This window comes from Dama dama, chromosome 24 (assembly GCF_033118175.1).
Source record: "Dama dama isolate Ldn47 chromosome 24, ASM3311817v1, whole genome shotgun sequence".
Taxonomy (NCBI): domain Eukaryota; kingdom Metazoa; phylum Chordata; class Mammalia; order Artiodactyla; family Cervidae; genus Dama; species Dama dama.
The window spans coordinates 60,279,742-60,300,517 of record NC_083704.1 but is presented as its reverse complement, the minus strand read 5'-3'; the positions used below and the strand labels follow the sequence as shown (position 1 = coordinate 60,300,517).

Sequence of the window (20,776 nt, the reverse complement as noted above, 5' to 3'; positions counted from 1 at the left end):
ATTTGTGCGCCACTGCCCACTAAGCCCTAATCCTTCGCCACACCTGGCCTCCCAGAGGGGCCAAGGGGCCGGGATGGGGAAGCAGAGACCAACCAACACCCCCACCCCCAGCCCCGCCGCTCACCACCCCTCACGGCCTATTTTGCGCCCGGCCGAGAGGGGGCGGAGGCTCGGAAGGTCACCCACACCGCGCTTGGCCTCCCGTGCGCTCCCCGCTTCCCTCCGGCCGGCCCGGCAGTGGGGACAGCAGAGCCCAAGTGGAAGGCTGGACCTCCCCCCGCCTCTACCCGGCTCTGCCGAGGAAGCTCGTTTCCCTGGTGGTCAGAGGCACAAGGCCTCCTCGCGGGGCTGGGAGGAGCTGTCCCTCCCCTGGACACTTGTTCATTGAGCACCTACCCCGGGATGGGCAGGCCGTCGGGAGACAAGTCAGATGCGGCTGGCAATGTCGGATACCGAGTAGGACAGGCACGTTGAGAGCTGGAGGGGCCCTCCACGGCTGTGAACTGAACCAGGTTCCGAAGAGGGTTCCCAGGTGGTGCTGGTGGTGAAGCCCCCGCCTGCCAGTGCAGGAGATGTAAGAGATGCAGGCTCGATCCCTGGGTCGGGAAGATCCGCTGGAGGGGGGCACGGCAACCCGCTCCAGTGTTCTCGCCTAGAGAACTCCATGGACAGGGGAGCCTGGCGGGCTGCAGTTCAGAGGGTCTCACAGAGTCGGACACGGCTGAAGGGACTCAGCGCACGCACGCAGAAGAGGGTGACAGTCAGCAAAGCTCACTGGTCCCGGCAGGAAGCAGGCTCAGGGAAGGGAGGGCTGGGCTGCCCCCAGCCTCGTGGCCGACAGCCGCGGTCCCCTGTGGGAGGATGGGGGGACCTGCTCCTCGGGTCTGTAGGTCTGTGAGCCGGGCCCGGGCAGGGACAGCGGGCAGCTTTGCCCTTCAGGTGGGGGTGGATCCTGGAGGTTCCTAGTCCCAGCGAACTGAGGAGGGCGGCGGGCCTTTGCAGGCTCTCTTGGCGACTGAGCCCAGTGCTGCCCCCGCCGCTGCTGCGCAGGCCTGAACAACTGAGTCAGGCCCTTTCCAGCACCCCAGCGCAACCGGCTTTCATCACTGGCACCCGGTGTGGATGATGGACGGTCTTCCTGAGAGCTGCCTTTGGGGCAGGAGCGGCCAGGCCCTGTGGCCTGGGGGCCTTGGTCTCCCCACCTGCAACGGAGGGTCAGAGTAGGTGACTTCTAACGACCTTCCTGTCGTTCTGTGAGCCTACTCCTCCAAGCGGAAGAGCATTCTTTGTTTTTAATTGTCTATCATGCATTATAGAGCAGAAGTCCATCATGTCAGGGATGACCTTTAATCTCCTATATCACCACCGTGATAGAGTGGATTATTAGACTCTCTTACGGAGGGTGGGCCTGAGTCTTAGAGAAAGGCAGCACTTCCTGTGATAACCTAGATCCATCTGCTCAGTCCACAGACAGTTCTTGGGCACCTGTCATGTGCCAAGCCCTGGGCAACAAACAGAAATCCCAGCTCATTCAAGTAGGGCAGGTGTCCCTGACCTCCAGGCCATGGACCAGTACCTGCTGAGAGATCAGTGGCAGTGCTAGATTAGAAATAAATTGCACAGTACATGTAATGCACTTGAATCATCCTGAAATCATCCCTTCCCCCCAACCCCTGGTCCACGGAAAAACTGTCTTTCCGAAGTGCTAGATTAGAAATAAATTGCACAGTACATGTAATGCACTTGAATCATCCTGAAATCATCCCTTCCCCCCAACCCCTGGTCCACGGAAAAACTGTCTTTCCGAAGTTGGTCCTGGTGCCAAAAAGGTTGGAGACCGCTGAAGTAGGGGAAACAATTTGCATGCACCTGCCGTGTGTCGAGCTGGGCTCTGGGGCCCTGTGATGAGCAAGACAGACCCCAGCCCACCCCTGGGGGCTCGGGTTACAGCCTACGAGACCCATGAACAGAATAGGAATTAAAAGCTTCCAGGTTGTCATAAGCATTAGGGGGTAACAAGCAAGGTCATGAGTTTGAGGGTTGGGGGCTCAGCCTGGCCAGGGCAGGGCTGCGTGTGCTGGCCTTGACCCAGGGAGTCCGTCGTCTGTCCCTCTGTCCGGCCACCAGGGGCCGTGTCAGAATCAAACGCTTCACCTTGACCTCTTTAGCGATGGGCCTAATCACTGCGCCAAGCACCTTACACCTTGAGCGGCCGCGCCCCACCCACCCGCCACGCCTGCCTGCCCCTTGCTCCTCCCCGCAGCGCACATACCACTAGGCTCCCCACGCAAGTCCTGACGCTGCCCGCTTCCCGGGACAGCAGGGCTCTGGAGCCCCAGGTGGGCTGCAGGGAAGGGGGCACGTTTCTGAGCAGACAGGTGAGGACATCCCAGGTGGGAAGACAGATAGCGCAAGGGAGCCTCAGCCATGGAGGTCTAGGACACTGGGACGCTTCCTGGCCAGCCTTGCGTTCCCTGCCTCAGGCCCTTTGCACTGGCCGCTCTCTCTCCTTGATCAGCTCCACCCCTCAGCGCTCCTTCCATCCTCGAGCTCTCAGGCCTCCCTGGGCAGCTCCAGGGCGACTATGTGTCAGGAGGACGTCACCACCTGAATGTACCCTATTGTCATTTGTTTCATGGTTTGTGGGGGCCCCCTCCTCACCCCCACAGAAGGACACGTCCTACAGGCAGGGGCTTGGTCCTTCTTGTCCACTGTGTCCCCCAGAACTGAGTATCTTGTGTGGAACACAGTTGGTGCGGGATAAAATTCACAGCTGGGCCGTGGTCATTGGGGACCCCGAAGGCCAGGCTGCCCATGACCCCACTTTACTCCTGGGAGGGGTCCTCATGATCCTATTGTAGATGGGGGCCCTTGTTCGTACCCTGAGCTCATCCCGCTGTCCTGGGGTACGCCATCATGGCTTGTCGATCACGTGGCGCCCAAGGCCCACGGCCCCAGCCTAGCCTGACCCCAGTCCTGAGCCGTGGCCCCTGTGCTGTTCCCAGGGCCCACCTCCCCTCCACACAGGAGCGCCCAGGACCACACCTCCTTGCTCACCGCAGGGATCTAGTGCCCGGCACAGGCTTGGCCCCATTCACCTCCTGGAGGCAAGGCCTTGCTTCAGGAGCCCTGAGAGCCTCCCTGATTCGGTCACCTCTGCCCTGGGCCCTTCCTCCACCATCACTCCCTTCAGTTCATCCTTGAGGGCTTTTGAGACACTTTTTTGTGCCCAAGATCTGCCCAAGTTCCCCTGGATAAAGCCCCTGTCACTAAGCCCCACCCCAGCTGACCCCAGCCCACATCCCAGACGGGCCTCGGGCCTCTGCCGGGCCTCTGTCTTCAGTCTACGCTGACATCCCCACTTGGCAACCTGGCAAAGTGCCCCCCTCCCTCTAAACATTGTCCCCCTCGACGTCTCCGCGGGTCGGTGGCCTCCCCTCCCCAGGTCGGGAGCGAGTCTTCCCACACGGAAGTCCTCCCCAGCCCATAAGCTCCTCCTTCCTGGAGCCTCGGCTCCCCCAGCACAGAAATGTCGGTTTGAACAAGTGAGTGAGTGAACTCCAGATCAAGGGAACAAATGCTTTTTGAGCTCCTGGGCAACGTGGGGCTTGCGTCCCATCCCCGGAGTGCCCCGCTGCACTTGTGAAGCTCACGACCTTGTCAGTGGGCACTGTCAGTGTGTGGTGACTGGATAAGCCCAGAGGTGACCCAGGTGGGGAAGGGATGGCTCAGGGGCTGAGAGAGGGGATGACAGAAGAACCAGCGCTCTGCCCTCCGGGAGCTCGTGGGCCAGGCAGGAGGAAGGCGAAGTTTGCTTGCCCTGAGCTGGAGGGAAGTGGGCCTGGAGCCGGGAGTCCCAATGCCAGGCCAGGGCCGTCAGCTGAGATGACAGAGGGGGACAGGGGAGTTGGAGGCAGGCCTCTGCTCTTTCCCAGGGTCCCCAGCACCCCCACCCCTCTTCTCCCCAACCACAGCCTTTTACCTGGAGTCACCTTGGCCCCACCTGGAAGCCAATTAGGGCCCTTGATGCAGCAGTGAGGATTAATATGATTAATAACGCCCCCAATCTCCCAGGTGCTGATTCAGCCGGGAGCTTAGGGAGGGGAGGTCACTTTATAAGGGCCTGGGGGGGGAGTCAGAGCCCGGAGTCATCCAGCCGGAGCCCCGTGTGGCTGAGCTCCGGCCTCAGAAGCATCCTTGGGTTTGCGCCGCCGGCGGGCAGCCGCGAGGGCCGCAGCCATGAACGGCACGGAGGGCCCGAACTTCTACGTGCCTTTCTCCAACAAGACGGGTGTGGTGCGCAGCCCCTTTGAAGCCCCGCAGTACTACCTGGCCGAGCCGTGGCAGTTCTCCATGCTGGCCGCCTACATGTTCCTGCTGATCGTGCTCGGCTTCCCCATCAACTTCCTCACGCTCTACGTCACGGTCCAGCACAAGAAGCTGCGCACGCCCCTCAACTACATCCTGCTGAACCTGGCCGTGGCCGACCTCTTCATGGTCTTCGGGGGCTTCACCACGACCCTCTACACCTCTCTGCACGGATACTTCGTCTTTGGGCCCACGGGCTGCAACCTGGAGGGCTTCTTTGCCACCCTGGGCGGTATGAGCCGGGTGCGGTGGGCTGGGCAGGGGCGGCTGTGTGTGTGTGCAGGAGCCAGGAGCTTGGGTGTGGCAGGGGGGTGTGTGGGGACAGCCCCAGCCTTGCGGATGGTGGACGAGAGCCCGGGATCCAAAGCCCTCCCTTACTCAGTCAGTAAACTCTAGGTAAGCGATGACGAGCTCGGCCAGCGTTGGTGGAGGGCGGCCACCGAGCACGTGATCTCACTGGCACTGGGGTCACTGTCTCGCCCTCCAGCCAGGAGACAGATGAGAGGAGTCCGGGGCCTCGCTGGGGTCACAGGCAGTCTCTGGCAAGGCTGAGTGGCAAGCCCACGTCTCTGCGGCCCCTCAGGCCACAGTTCTGGTCCCCTTGGAGCAGCAGGGCTGGGTGAGACCCACGCCGGGTCCTGGGGACAGAGAGCTGGACAACACGGGTGTCTGTGCTCAGGGCCGCAGTCCAGGGCGGGATGACAGTCCTCAGTCCTCCAGGCACCGGCCTCTGCCTGCACTGGGCGCCGGGTGCGGTCCCTCCCCAGCTTCCCTCTGACTCCCTCCCAGCCTGCCTCCAGGCTTTCTGCTCCACTTGAAGGCTTTCCGCCTTGAGGAGTCCATTCACAGGGAGCCAGTAGACCTGGTGAGGTGATCTGTGTAGCTGTGAGCCATGCTTTTAAAATATTTTCACTGAAAAACAGATGAATAGATCCCATTTAGCCGATGGAGAAGGAAATGGCAACCCACTCCAGGATTCTTGCCTGGATGGAGGCCTGGTGGGCTACAGCCCATGGGGTCGCAAAGAGTCGGACATGACTGAGCGACTTCACTTTTACTTAGCCGATGAGAAAACTGCAGTGTGCAGAGGGGAGGAGTGACTCAAGAACGTGGCAGGCCAGTGCCCAGAGCCTGGGTCTCCTGGCTCAGACCCAGGAGTGTCCCCCGGGGACACACGGCCTCTCAGGCAGGCAGGAGACACGGGAGGTTGTCGTCACAAAGCCTGGGGGATGGAGAGAGCCCGGCACCAGACACAGGAAGCTCTGTCTCCTCTCTCCCACGTGCGTCCAGGCCCTGCCTCAGCCCTGTGCCCGGGGCGCTGGCCATTGCTGGGTGACTGCGATCCCCCAGTCTCAGGCCACAAGGGTGCCACACACAGGTGGGCACGCCTCTGCGACAACCATGGGCCTGGAGTACCCACTGGCGTTCCCTTTAACTCTGGGAAATGCCCCGGTTGGTAAACCCCACGGCCATCTCCCTCCTGAGTTTCTGAGGGTGATGTGCAGGGCAGATGTCTGAACCCCATCATTATTATTCCTCCTCCTCCCTCTGAGCAAAACACTCTCCAGCTCCCTGGCTCCCAGGAGAGGGTCGCCCATGCCCAGGGTGTCCCATGTCCCTGGAGGCGAGAGGCCCGCTGCCCAGGAGGAAAGGGAGGCCTCCCCCTCTTGCTCCTGCTGTCTCTGCTGTCCCCTGTGACTGGAACTCTGCCAGTGGCCCCAGGAAGGACACATTCTTCTGTGAAAACTCCATGCCGGGCTCCCAGTTCTCAGCCATGACCCCAAGAGCCAACTGCCGTGTTCCCGGTGAACCAGAGCTCTGGCTGCACTAACCTTCCTGGGAGTTACTCCACGTGGCTTATCGGCCCGTCTGCCCCGCCATCTCCCCTCGTCCATGTCCAGACCCTACGCTCCTTAAGTCCGTGCTCCGGGACTGCGCCCCGGGTGCCTTCCTGGTCGACCCCGCCCTCCCCATCCCCAGGAGGAGCGCACCCCCTCCTTAGACAGACAGGTCCAGCCACACGGCGGGTTGACTGACGGCCGGCCGCCTTGCAGGTGAAATCGCCCTGTGGTCCCTGGTGGTCCTGGCCATCGAGCGGTACGTGGTGGTGTGCAAGCCCATGAGCAACTTCCGCTTCGGGGAGAACCACGCCATCATGGGCGTTGCCCTCACCTGGGTCATGGCCCTGGCCTGCGCCGCGCCCCCCCTTGTCGGCTGGTCCAGGTAACGTCACTGAGCAGGAGGGGAGGAGGGTCTCCGGGGCGCTTCCTAGGGTCCTCCGGCTGGGGGGGTGGGCTGCTGTCTGGTTTCAGGCCCCCCGAGCTGGCAGCTGTCATAGGGTTGAGGTTTAGGGCAGGGAAGAGAGGGTCAGCCCCCAACGTCGCTACGGGGCTGCTCCCCGTGTCAAGGAGACTCCAAGACGCCCCAACCCTTCACCTTGGCTGTGCCCCTAATCCCCAACTAAGCCAGGCCAGATCCCAATCCTCTTTGGTCCAGGACCCCGGGAGCGGCTCCTCTGACCTCAGGCCTCCGCCCCTGCAGAGGCAGAACCCCCCCTTGTGCAGGTGTGACCGTGTGGCCCTGGGAACCAGTCCTGGCAAGACTCTCAGCCGTTAACCCCCAACGGGCTGAGATGAGATGGCGGTGGGGTGGAACGTGGTTTGGGAGATTGGACTCTGTGGGTTCCCAGAGGCTTCGTGCCCTTCTGCTTCCAGGAAACGGCCATCTCTCTCCCCTTTCCTCCTCTCTCAGTCTTCCTGGGGCCAGTGTTTTCCCTCCCGAGCAATTTAGCAAGGGGCAAAAAACCCCACCCCTGCCCCCTGTCTTCTCCAGTCTGGCCTAGTTACATCCTCGTGGACGCAGCTAATGGACACTGGGTTTCCCGAGGTCAGTTCAGCGTCACCATCCTCTGAAATCACACGCTCTAACCACACGCCTCAGGGCCTCTTGTTTCCAGAAACTGTGCAAAGATCCCTTAATTACCCTGAGTGGCCTAGAAAGACCTGGGTGCCTGCAATACAGACATTGGGAGCTTTTCCCTTCTCCCCACCCACCTCATGGTCTCAGGCCTGGCCTCCGGCCACTCGGGAGTGGCAGGCCGGGTGAAGAAGCTCCAGGCAGGGAAGCACAGTGGCAGAGTAGGGGCGCTGGGAGTGAGAGACCGGGAGAGACCAGGGTCCCAGGATAACACGGTGCCAAACAAGGCAACAGCACTGTTTCCACACATCTGAATCCCTTATCTCAGTAGATGTGAGCCTCACAGCCAAGGAGAGGTTTGTTATCCCCATTTTACAGAGAGGGAAAGTGAGGCCCAGAGTGAGACCAGCCCCGCCGCGGGCGTTGGCAGAGGACTCTGGTCAGCTGGGCCCGGCCCCGGCCCCTCACATGCGGGTCTCCCTCTGCCGCTGCTGCCCCTTCCCCTCCCCGGTCCCCAGGTACATTCCGGAGGGCATGCAGTGCTCATGTGGGATTGACTACTACACGCTCAAGCCGGAGGTCAACAACGAGTCGTTCGTCATCTACATGTTCGTGGTCCACTTCACCATCCCCCTGATCATCATATTCTTCTGCTACGGGCAGCTGGTGTTCACCGTCAAGGAGGTAGGGCCCTTGGGGGGCCAGTGCTGTGTGGGGCGGGGGACAAGAGCATGGATGAGGCTGAGCACGGCCCCCCGGCCCAGAGGAGCCTCGAGCCCGGACACAAGGCGCTGTGTCCCCGCAGGCGGCTGCCCAGCAGCAGGAGTCGGCCACCACTCAGAAGGCCGAGAAGGAGGTCACCCGCATGGTTATCATCATGGTTATCGCTTTCCTGATCTGCTGGGTGCCCTATGCCGGAGTGGCGTTCTACATCTTCACCCATCAGGGCTCTGACTTCGGCCCCATCTTCATGACCCTCCCGGCTTTCTTTGCCAAGTCTGCCTCCGTCTACAACCCCGTCATCTACATCATGATGAACAAGCAGGTGCCTGCTGGTGGGGCGGGAAGGGGCCAGGTTCCCCCAGGCGACAGGGGGAGAAGCTGCAGTCTTAACTGGGCCTCAGTCTTCCCACCTGCAAAATGGGCAGGGGAGTTGGTCTTCCCTGGGGTAATCATGAGTCATCCGGGAGAAATGCACATTCCGGGACCAACCCCCAGATCTTCTGATTAGAAGCTCAGAGTGGGCCCAGGAACATGCATTTCTAGCAAGCCCTCTGATGCTGGCTCAGGAGAGAGAAGTGGCAGTTCAGAAGGTTCTGGAGGCTAGCTTTAACAGTCCAGATGGTCAAAGACCTGGGCCTGGGAACAGGTGCCAGTCTCCACAAAGCTCCAAAGGATGCTAAAACGTCTCGTTCTGAGGGATGAAGGGATAAAGTGGTCCTTTTAACGTAGACCAGTGGTTCCTCTGCAGGTTCTTTGGTCGTGGGGAAAACCTGGAGTCAGACAGATTGGGTTCAAATCCCACCTCTGCCAGGTTTTAGTTGTGTGGCCTTGGGCAAGTCACTTCCCTTTTCTGGGCTTCACTCTCTTCATCCACGGAAAGGATGAAATCCTAAACTCTTGGGTTCAATGGGATAATCTCCAGATGGCCCTTGGCATGCTGAGGGCATTGTGGAGCATCACCAGTGACAAAGCCCCTTTGGGTTTGGCCCCAGCACCTCTGGGTGGGGCTGGGGAGGCTTAGTAAGTTCCTGCAGGGAGCCATCTGACGGGGGAGTGGAGGCTGGGAGGGCCAGAGGCAGGAAGAGAGAGGAGGCACACCTCGCTGACGATGCCATTTCCCACCCAGACTCTGGGGGACCCTGACCACCCCTCACCCTAACCCTACCTCTTCCTTCCAGTTCCGGAACTGCATGCTCACCACCCTCTGCTGTGGCAAGAACCCACTGGGTGACGACGAGGCCTCCACCACCGTCTCCAAGACAGAGACCAGCCAGGTGGCGCCTGCCTAAGCCCCTCCAGGGATTCCGTGGCCCGCCGCAGGAGTCCCCCAGCCCCCATCCCCACCCCAGCCTCAGCAGCTCCATCAGGAGCCGCGCCTGTCGGAACCAGCTCTCACAGGCTCCCTGAGTGTAAACACAAAAACCAACCAACCAAATGCAAAAGAATCAATGAGAGAAACAGGAGGCGCCTCACTTTGCAGGGGCGGCCCAATCAGGAGTCCTGATTTCCCGGGGGCCCACTGTAGCTCCGCTCCCCCCCAGCTCATCTCTCAGCTACACAAGAACTCTTGCTCTGGAAAAGTGTCCCAGCTTAGGGATAAGTGAGTAGCACACGACGGGGCACGCCGTAGGTGCTTATTAATAAATGCTAGGTGGAGGAAGGAAGGAATGAATGGAGACGTGAATGGAGAGATGAACGGGTCGGGAGGGCACAGCCATCCTCTCACATGTTAGCAGCAGCAGCAGCAGCAGCTCGCCCTTGGCTGATGGCCTTGAGCAGCTGTTTTGTCCTTGGGCCTCACTTTCTTCCCCCATACAATGGGAATTCCAAATCTCTCCTCACACAGCTGCTGGGAAGATCAAATGAGATTGTGTGTGTGTGTGTGTGTGTGTGTGTGTGTGTGCATGCACTCGTGTGTGTGAGCTCTTTGTAAATAGTAAGGAGCTGGACAGACTGTAGTTAACATTATGAATAATATCAATTAATATAAGTAATTCATTCCTATGATCATCTCCTCTTGATAGCGACCATTTTGAGATTGGGCAAGGCCCTAAGCATCCAGCCTCGTCAGGCTTATAAACATTAGACAGACGGCAAGGCCAGACCAGGGCCGGGTGGTGGACCACAGGGAGGGACAGTCAAGGAAATGCAGAATGCAGTCATCAGGCCTGAAAAAAAAAACAACATCAGAGGACCAGAGTCTGGGGCCAGTACATAGCCCCCATGATGCGCAGGCCATTCCCTTCCAATGCAACCCACAGAGAGACAGGTCTTGCTCTCAGCTTCTGAAAAACCACTAGCTCTCCTGCCCAGCACCCAGGCTGCAGCATCTCTGGGCCCATATGGAGCTTCTAGAAGCTATGTTCACCTGCCCACATTTAATGAAGAGCTGGGTCCCCAACCTCACCTTTGTCTCAAAAAGAGCTTAAAAACAAAAGCATGGGAAATCCGGCTGGACCCACCTTCCCCCGGGGAAGTTCACAGGTCACAGATCTTAGCTCCCTTGCTGGGCAAGCCTTCAGCAGCTCCAATCCATTCTCCCCCTCCAGAGAGTCCTTGCTGCTGCGAGGCTGGCTGGGACTCTGGGACATCAGAACTGAGCCACCTCATAAATGCCCCTCCTCCACTATATAACCAAAGCGGGAAGCTCTACCTCTCCCCAGCTCTGCCTGGAGACGAAGGCAAATTGGGGTATTAAAAGCTCAGCTCCTATCCTTGGTGTTGGTAGTGGTGGTTTTTGTCACTCTCAACTCTTTATCTACAGGATGGATGGAAACGGGGCAGTGTTCATCTGATCCTTGACCCTGGGGTTTCTGGGTTTGGGCAACCATCAGAACTCCTTGGGAGTGCTTTAGGCTGTGGGGAGCAGGCCCAGGAATGGGAAGAGCGCCATCCTCGGAGTCACAGAGATCCAGGTGGCCCGTGAAACTGCAAGCAAATTTTGTCACCTCTTGGAAGCCTCCTTATCTGCAAAAAGGGATCTTAAAACTGACTTTAATGAGATTTCAGGCTTTATGCAGCCAGTGTGCTTCCTGGACTCAGCAGATGATGAGAGACTTTTTGCATTACTGGAGCCTCGGCTCCAGGCTGGCCCTACCAGGGACCTCATCTGAAGGGGGAATGGGATGAAGGTGTAGCTCCCAAATGACCCTCCTCCTCCAAGGCGGGCAAAGGCAGCAGGAGTCTGAGAAGGGAGATCCTTAGTGCCATGGAAGGGCTGGGGCAGGTAAAAGCTGGGATCTCTATCGTTGCCCCTCTCTACTCTGTCTCCCTAGGTGGGTGATGTCAGTCAGGATTCCTTTATCTGTAGGAGACAGGAAATCACACTCAATAGTACCGAAGCAAAAGGAAGACACGATTGGCTCCCATAAATGAAAAGCTCAGGACTTCGGGCATGACTGGGTGCAGGTGCTCAGATGAGGTCACCTGGCTTTTGAGGAGGCTGTACAGGGTCTTCCTTGCTGTGCGCTGGCTTTCTCTACTTGTAGTGAGCGGGGACCACCCTTCCCTCTGGCGCTAGGGCTCCTCATCATGGTGGCTTTTCTTGTTGCTGAGATCGGGCTCCAGGGCACTTGAGCTTCAGTGAGTAGCTGTGGCTCATCCGCTCAGCTGCCCTGGAGCCTAGAGCAGAGATGGAACCCACGTCTCCTCCTCCGGCAGGGGGATCTCAACCACTGGATCGCCAGGGAAGCCCAGGCTATCTGGCTTCTAGGTCTCCCTTGGGCTGCACTTTCCTGTGTGTTGCCTTTCAGTTCAGTCGCTCAGTTATGTCCGACTCTTTGTGACCCCATGAACCGCAACACGCCAGGCCTCCCTGTCCATCACCAGCTTCTGGAGTTCACCCAAACTCATGTCCATCGAGTTGGTGATGCCATTCAACCATCTCATCCTCTGTCGTCCCCTTCTCCTCCTGCCTTCAATCTTTTCCAGCATCAGGGTCTTCTCAAATGAGTCAGCTCTTCACATCAGGTGGCCAAAGTACTGGAGTTTCAGCTTCAACATCAGTCCTTCCAATGAACACCCAGGACTGATCTCCTTTAGGATGGACTGGTTGGATCTCCTTGCAGTCCATGGGACTCTCAAGAGTCTTCAACACCACAGTTCAAAAGCATCAATTCTTCAGCATTCAGCTTTCTTTATATAGTCCAACTCTCACATCCATACACGACCACTGGAAAAACCATAGCCTTGACTAGATGGACCTTTGTTGACAAAGCAATGCCTTTATGTCAGGTTAACTGTTCCAACGACGTAAGCATAGAAATCACCAGTAATTCCAAGCTCAACAAACCCTGCAGAAATGGACCTTCTCTTCTCCATCTGTTAGTCGTTTCCAGGTAGGGCTCTCATTGGCCAGGCCTGGGTCACCTGATAGCTCCTAAGCCAATCACCAGGCTGGAATGGGCATTCATCCTCTGATTGGCCTGCCCCCCAGTCACCTGATTGCATTTGCCGCGCAAAGTAGCGTTGAAAGTGAAAGTCGCTCAGTGGCGTCCGAGTCTTGGCAACCCCATGGGCTGACTGTACAGTTCATTGACTTCTCCCCCAGGCCAGAGTACTGGAGCGGGTAGCCTTTCCCTTCTCCAGTGGATCCTCCCAACCCAGGGATCAAACCCAGGTCTCCCGCCCGCCCGCACTGCAGGCGGATTCTTTACCAGCTGAGCCAGGAGGGAAGCCCGGTAGTGTTAACCCTACGTTAACCGAATGGTCTGAGGGTGGGGATAGGAAGGAGCCGAAAGGAAACTTCAGGAGGTGGTTGCCAGAAGGAGGAGGGCCACAGGCAAGGGGCCCGGAACCAGCAGCCGTCCAGAGGAGGTGCGCTTCGCGTCGGTGATACCTGGCTAGTTCGCCCTGCATCCACAGCGGTGAGAGAGGATTCCCACGGCCGGCGGGTGTGGATCCCACTCTGTGTTTCAGATACTGCGTGGGACCAGGCCCAGCAGTGGTAGGCACAGTAGCATTGCAGCCAGTCTGCCTCGCAGGCAGCCCTGCCCCCTTACTCCCACAGCCCACGTATTGTGAGGATTCATCAGCCTCACATCCAGAGGGGGAAAAAAAAATTTCCTCTAAAACCTGAATATTCTCTGACTTTTTCCTGGTAGAGAGTAAACCCTACTTAACTTCCTTCAGTTCAGTCGCTCAGTCGTGTCCAATTTGCAGTTGATTTGACTGCCATTGGTGGGGAAGCCGCCGTATATAAAGGCAGAGGGTGTTACCCACCTCATCTCCAGGCTCCAGGCAGCCAACGTCCCTAGGCCAGGACATGCTGGGGACTCAGAGTTGGACTGGAGGGAGCAAGTCTGGGCTGTGACCTGGCCAGGGTCAAGGCCATAGAGCTCTCTCTCAGCCCCTGATTTTTTGCCTCTGGAAGGAGAATGCAAAGAGTTTAGAACTGCAACCTGCAGAACTGTAAGTTCACATTCAGTGTCCCAAGATGGCAAAAAAAAAAAAAAGTTTTTGGCAAAACTTAAATTTCACACAGCTCTCAGCAAAAACATCTCATGAGTACCCGAAGCAGTCCATCCTCTCTCCAGCAGCCTGATCTTCACAATTACCATTTCCCTGTGAAAAGGCAATCCTCTAGAAGAATTTTTAGATCATGCCGCACATTTTAGAACTTCTTCCCTCCAAATGCAAAACTCTATCCTGGCACAGACCTGGAGCAGGGTTTCAGATGAAGCTCGTGGGAATGTTTGTATCCCTGAGTCTTTCTCAGTTCTTGGAAACGTGATCAAAATTGCTGCCCCCGTTGGCACCAGCTTCCACACGCCTCTTTGCCTTATCTCGGCTCCTGCTCTAGATGGTTCCCGCAGATGGTTTTCAGGCCTCCCTCCACTCAGCCGAGCTCCGCTCTGGCACTGGGACTGCTACAGCAGTCTTGCTACTGCGTGCCAGGTATTGTGCTGGGCATGAGGGACACCACCAGAAACTAGACAGACACAGCCCTGCCCACTGCCCCTCCCTCCCAGAGCTCAAGGACACAGGTAAGGCAGTGTTTTAACCCCGGGTGCTGGAGGCTGCTGGCAACCCGAGGAGGGGCCCCTAACATCTTAGGGTGTCATGGAGGGCTTTTCCGAGGACGTGATGTCTACACTGAGGCCAAAAGGATGAGTGAGAAACAGTTCAGATAAGGTTGTTGTCATTGTGGTGTTGTTTAGTCGCTAAGTCAAATCTGACTCTTTTGTGACCCCATAAACTGTAGAGCCCATCAGGCTCCTCCGTCCGGGGATTCTCCAGGCAAGAATACTAGAGTGCAAACTAGTACAGCCACTATGGAGAACAGTGTGGAGATTTCTTAAAAAACTGGAAATAGAACTGCCATCTGACCCAGCAATACCACTTCTGGGCATACACACCGAGGAAACCAGATCTGAAAGAGACACGTGCACCCCAGTGTTCATCGAAGCACTGTTTATAATAGCCAGGACATGGAAGCAACCTAGATGCCCATCAGCAGACGAATGGATAAGGAAGCTGTGGTACATATACACCATGGAATATTACTCAGCCATTAAAAAGAATTCATTTGAACCAGTCCTAATGAGATGGATGAAGCTGGAGCCCATTATATAGAGTGAAGTAAGCCAGAAAGATAAAGAACATTACAGCATACTAACACATATATATGGAATTTAGAAAGATGGTAACGATAACCCTATATGCAAAACAGAAAAAGAGACACAGAAATACAGAACAGACTTTTGGACTCTGTGGGAGAAGGCGAGGGTGGGATGTTTCGAGAGAACAGCATTAAAACATGTATATTATCTATGGCGAAACAGATCACCAGCCCAGGTTGGATGCATGAGACAAGTGCTCAGGCCTGGTGCACTGGGAAGACCCAGAGGGATCGGGTAGAGAGGGAGGTGGGAGGGGGGATCAGGGTGGGGAATACATGTAACTCCGTGGCTGATTCATGTCAGTGTATGACAAAAACCACTACAATATTGTAAAGTAATTAGTCTCCAACTAATAAAAATAAATGAAAAAAAAGGGAAATAAATAAATAAGAGATTAAAAAAAAAAAAAGAATACTAGAGTGGGTTGCTATTTCCGTCTCCAGGGGATCTTCCCGTCCAAGGGATGGAATCTGCGTCTCCCGCGTTGGCAGGCAGGTTCTTTACTACTGAGCCACCAGGGAAGTCCCCCGGAGAAGGTAGATATAGATAAAAAAGGGCCTTGTAGGAAGAGTGTATCAGCTACACTGACAACAACCTCCAAACCTCATGCTTCAGACAACACACCGTGTACTGTTGCTTGTGACTCTGTGGGTCAGCCAGGTGATCCAGACCAAGCTTGGCTGATCTCTGCTGGGTTCATTCGCGCATCTGTGGTCAGTTGGAGGGCTGGCCGGTTGGCCAGCGTGGGCTGGGCAACAGGGGAGACTGGGCCACGGGCCTCTCCACATCTAGCAGGCTTGTTCACATGGGACTGGGACCAGACATCCCTTCCCTCATACTGGGTTGGTCACAGCAAGTCCCAAGGTGAGCTCAGATTCCAGGCACGTGGGAAGAGCTGCAAACTTACATTGCAGATGGGCATGGATATGGGCAGGGGTGAAAAACTGGCACTATATTTACATCAGTCTAACACACACACACAAAGGAAAGCAAAGTGGAAAGCCCAGCTCTCAGCACCTAACCGGTTCCAAGAGCCTCAGTGTGGTTGGACTATGGGGTTTCAAGGGGGAAGGAGGCTTCATAAGCCAGACTGGAGAGGTCAGTGGAGAGGTCCCCTTGGCAGTGGGGAGCCATGAAGGGTGCTAGGCAGGCAGTGGTATCTAGTTTCACTTTAGAACACTTTGCCTGCCTCAGTCCAGACCTCTGGTAATGGAGACTCCCCTGGAAAAATCCCAACAGTAAGACCACAGAGAGAAAGATGCAAGTCTGTTCTAGACCTGCCCTGTTAAAATCCTACACTCTCCTCAGAGGTAACCACTGCTATTACCTTGGTATAAATCCTTTCAGACCTTCTTCTGGGACTTCACTCTCACACACACACACACACAGTTCTACCTTCTCAGAAGTGGGGAACATATTCCACAGATACTTTCTGTCTCATTCATTTTCATGGCTGTGTAATATTCCACCATGTGAACAGATCATAGTTTATTTGTCCAGTCTGCCCTTGGTGGGCATCTAGGTTGTTTTGCATTTTTGCCAAGATTGCACTGAGCACCCTTATGCATCATCAGTGTAAGAAAGAAAGAGCACCAAGTCGTGTCTGACTCTTGCGACCCCGTGAACTATAAACTACCGGGGTCCTCTGTCCATGGGATTCTCCAGGCAAGAATATGAGAGTGGGTTGCCGTTTCCTTCTCCAGGGGATCTTCCAGACCCAAGAATTGAACCCAGGCCTCCCGCATTGCAGGCAGATGCTTTACCGACTGAACTACGGGAGAAACCCCATCAGTGTAAGAATTTCTCTCAAATTTATACCCAGAGTGACATCGGTAGATGTGGCCCAAATCCATCTTAGTCGTAATAGATGTTACTCAGTTGCTTTTCTATGTTGCTTCCCAGCAGCTATGTATTTCTTCACATCCTGGATGCTCAATTTCGATGAACATTTAAAAATTTGTCATTCTGGGTACTTCCCTGGTGGTCCAGTGGTTAAGACTCCACACTTCCAGTGCAGGGGGTGTGGGATCAATCCCTGTTTGGGAAACTAAGATCCCACATGCTACATGGCATGGCCAAAAAAAAAAAATTTGTCATTCTACTGCATGTGAAATACCACCTCATCCTTGTTTTAATTCATCTCGTTATTTTATTTATTTTTATTATTATTTGTTATTATTATTCATTTATTTTTGGCCACACCATATGGCATGTGGGATCCTAGTTCCCTGACCAGGGATCGAACCCACAGCCACTGAAGTGGAAGACGGAAGTCCTAATCCCTGGACTTCAGGGAAGTCTGCACCTCGTCATTTTAAATGGCTGCAGAGTATTCTACAGTAAGAGAGTAATTCCACCAGGCCCTGAATGATTCATTTGGAAGTTTTTTGTTTTTTTCCTTTTCCAAATAACACAGCAATTATTTCTTTTCCGACAAATGTGCTCCTAGGAGAGAGAGGCGGAGTTGCTGGGCTCCAGGGAATACCTTTCCATAGTAGGCTACACCCAATTTACACCCTGGCAGAGACAGCGAAGGCCTGGCTCCGGCATCCTCGCCAACACTTTGTCTTCAGTTTTTTATCAGTTTGATGAAAAAAGGAGTAGCTCATCGTTGTTTCGGTTTAAATTTTCCTGAGTGCCAAAGAAGTCGAGGCTGTTCTCCTGTGTTTGTTTGCCTTTCTGGTAAATTCGTGTTCTTTGTCGGTTTTCCCAGTGGATGCTGTCCTTATTTACGGAGACTTTTGCTAAGTAATTTAAACATCACTCTGTCACCCGTTAGAAACTCTTGCAACTCGGGAGGTGGGAGGGGGGATCGGGATTGGGAATACATGTAAATCCATGGCTGATTCATATCAATGTATGACAAAACCCACTGGAAAAAATAATAATAATAATAAAAAAAAATAAAGAAAAAAAAATAAAGTATAAAAAAAAAAAAGAAACTCTTGCAACTCAAAAGGAGGTCAGGACAGGCTGACCTGGGGGTGTCTGCTCCAGGTGAACCCACTGGCTGGCGGCCACCTGCTGCTTCCTGAGACAGCGGAGGCCAGCTGGGGCCTGGGCACAGGGGCGGGCACCGGGGCGGGGGGCCCCTCCGGGCGGCTAGCTCCCCGTGGCCCAGGCGTGCCAGTTCCCGGTCTGCACCCCCCAGCCTCTGCTGCGCGGAGGCGCAGGAGGGATCAAGCATCTGAGCCCCCTTCCTTTCACCGTGGGGGCTGAGACCCAGAGAAGTCAGGCACACGGGCAAGGTCACACAGGAGCAGCCCGGGGCTGAGGCATCATCGGCGCTCCGGGCGGGGCTGCAAGGCCCCAGCCTCCCGCCCAATCAGCAGCCGCGCCTCCCGCCCAATCAGGGGCTAACTGGGGGGTATGTAAGGCGAGCAGGCGGCCCCGGGGTCTCACGCCAGGCGAGGGGGCCACCCGTAACTTTTTGCCTGCGGGATGGCTCCCGGGAGCGTCGCTTCCAGTGACACCTCTTCCTCGGCCTCCTCGGCCTCCTCCGCCTCCTCGGCCTCCGCAGAGGGGTCGTCCATGCCGTCAGGGTCTGAAAAGCCAGGTGAGCTCATGGAGCGGCCCCCTCAGTCCTCCGAGAGGGAACCTGTTCCCTAGGGGTCCTGAACGCTTCCTTCCCGCCCCCTCCTCCCTCAGGCTGGCCCCAGAAACCGCACCCCCCCCCAAGGGGCAGAAGAGCTGATGCCAGAGGCGGGGGCGGGCAGGGAGAAGAGGGCAGGGGCCTCCCCAGCTGGAGCCCATTTGCTCGGGGCGCGGGCCTCTGCCCAGCTGGGGCTAATTGAAGGGCTGGAGCAACAGGCGGGCAAGCGCTTGAGGCTCAACTGCGCTTTGGCTGTAGGGCCGCGTCCCAGCTTTCAACCAACATACAGCGCCTCAGGATTCTCTGGGTATGGGGTCCACTGAGGCACACGGACCGCTTCATGCACTCCAGGAGCTCCCAGGCTGGGAGGCAATCGGTTGCTTTGGTAATGAGGCATGTGCTTGAGTGGTGGGGAGCCAGAGGGCCGTCCGAGCCGCTCTGGGTGGTCAGGGTAGGCTTCCCAGAGGAGGGAGCTCCTGAAGGAGGGTGGGACAGGGGACGTGTTCAAACGAGTATTTGCGAAGATGTCTTTGGAGAAAGAACGGGTCCAAGTGCCTGGGGAGCGCAGGGCAGAGGGGCTCAGTGCTGTTTGGGCCTTGAAGGGTGAGTGACAGCGGCCGACCAGGCCGAGGGGACAGCCTGGCTCGGGCCAGGGCCTGGCGGGGAGCGTGCTGGTGGAGGGCTTGGTTTTCCTTTTGGTGGGCGGTGGTGCTGCACGACTTCCCTCCGGCTGGGGCAGAGTCGGGAGAACAGCAGGGATGGGGAGGCGCTGATCGGACCGGGCCTCCCAGGCCGAGGTCAGGTGTGAGGGCAATGGCGGCTGAGGGATGCAAGAGATCCTAGATGTGCGTGGAAAGGGTGAGAAAGGGAAGAAGTCTGCGCCCTGGGGATGGCAGCTGAGAGGCTTGTGGGGAGCAGGAGTGACCTCAGGGTTTCAGTTCCAGCCAGAGACTGAGGCCGGGCAGTGGCCGGGAAAGCGTCGAATCCTGGCCACCAGACCCCCAGGGACCAGGGGGCAGTGATGAGGCCCTAGCTTGTCGCCTGGGTAGAAGTGACTTTCCACACAGAGACGGAACGTGGTGAAGCAAGTCCAGCGTTTATTAGGAGGAAAAAGAGTACATGTGGATATGGACACACGGGCGGGCTCAGAGAGGGTCGTGTCCTCGTGGTTTGAATCACCTTTATGGGGCATTTCTCCTGGGTTTCCTCTGGCTGGGCACCTTGCTTCGCCTGCTTGTGTGTCTGTATCTGGTAACCTCAGCCTCCTCCCACGTGTGCGTGTGTATCTCCGAGCCGAGATGGAGTCTAGCGCGGAGGCCTGTGGGTAGCTGACATTACTTGCTATGGGGTGACACCCATTCCCCTTTTGACCTCCAAGCAGCCTTTCTGTGCCTGTGTCGTTGGGGAGCCCTCCTTAACTTCGACAACGAGGAATACGTGATCTTCTTTCTGGGCAGGGTCCAGCCTCCTCCGTCCGTGTGCTTTTGTGGAGTTTCTGTCTGTAGGGGAGAAACTGTTCAAGCCTGGGGCCCATCTGTGTCCTGCCTCGGGGGGGATGGGGGGTTCGGGACATGCCCTGGGCACCTGTTTGGGTGTCTGGGTAGGTATGAGAGATAGGCACCACTGTGGGGGAGAGAAGACGAGGGACAGGTTTGTAAGGAGCGTGAACTCTTCTTTTGGACACCCCAGTATACAGCAAGCATCGAATAACTGCAGAATGAGGAGCTGGCAGTTTGGAGGGCCGAGGGGAGGACGGAGACGTGCGGGTGGCTCCCTGGGACAGGGCGTGGTTTGGGGGAGACAGGGCAGCAGTTAGAGCTGTCACCCCGGGCCAGGCCCCTCGAGAAACCCTCTAACCCTGCAGCTGGAAGGGCTCAGACCACGCTAGGTCTCCTGCCGGGGAGGCGGGGCTGGGAAAGCTGAGGCTCAGAGTGAGACTCCAAGGTCCGACTGACCTCAGCTTCTATGGACTCGCGGTCTCTGACCCCAAAATGAATATTCTCAGACACTGGGCTCCTCCTGGCCAGGAAACAACAGAGGTTGAATTTGATTAAGTCTCTCTACAAATGTTGCTAAGGTCTAGAGTTTTTAGATGGTGGTGGTTTTTTTTTTTTTCACTTTAAAATGTTTAAAAACATATATATATTAGCCATTTGATTCCTTTTCTTGAGTCTTCAGGTTTTGCAGATTGGTTGGAAGTCAACATTTCTAATCACTGGTTTCATATTTAAACCACTTTTATGTGCTTTATGGTGACTGACAACATCTCTCACCGGCTCCCTCCTTACCCTTGTATCCTACTCTCGTTTGCAACGTTTTAAATATAACAGCTTACTGAGATAGCTCAATAATTCACATAGCACACCATTCACTCATTTACAGTGGCTTTTAGCACATTCACAGTTGTCTGTTTCCAGTCAATTTTCATCTCCTCTAAATGAAAACCTATACCTGTTAGCAGTCACTCCCCAACACCACCCACCTCCCATCCGCTGGCAGCTGCTAATCTACTATCTAGCCCTGATTTGCGCATTCCTGGCATTTCACATGAACTAAA

The 20,776-nt window shown here is 56.2% G+C and overlaps 2 protein-coding genes across 2 annotated transcripts in view; both read left to right on the top strand.

Moving 5' to 3' along the window:
- Nucleotides 1-4,239: 4,239 nt before the first annotated feature.
- On the top strand, nt 4,240-9,296 carry RHO (rhodopsin). The gene is made up of 5 exons (XM_061127592.1): nt 4,240-4,600; nt 6,423-6,591; nt 7,803-7,968; nt 8,090-8,329; nt 9,186-9,296. Exons 1-5 carry the CDS (start codon nt 4,240-4,242, stop codon nt 9,294-9,296), a joined length of 1,047 nt encoding a protein of 348 aa, XP_060983575.1.
- Nucleotides 9,297-18,068: 8,772 nt separating this feature from the next.
- The window catches only part of LOC133045515 (histone H1.8), a 28,709-nt gene continuing 26,001 nt past the window's right edge, over nt 18,069-20,776 (top strand). Inside the window, exon 1 of the mRNA XM_061127609.1 lies at nt 18,069-18,183. Within this exon, the coding sequence (XP_060983592.1) occupies nt 18,069-18,183 (115 nt within the window). The remainder of the gene's footprint in view (nt 18,184-20,776) is intronic.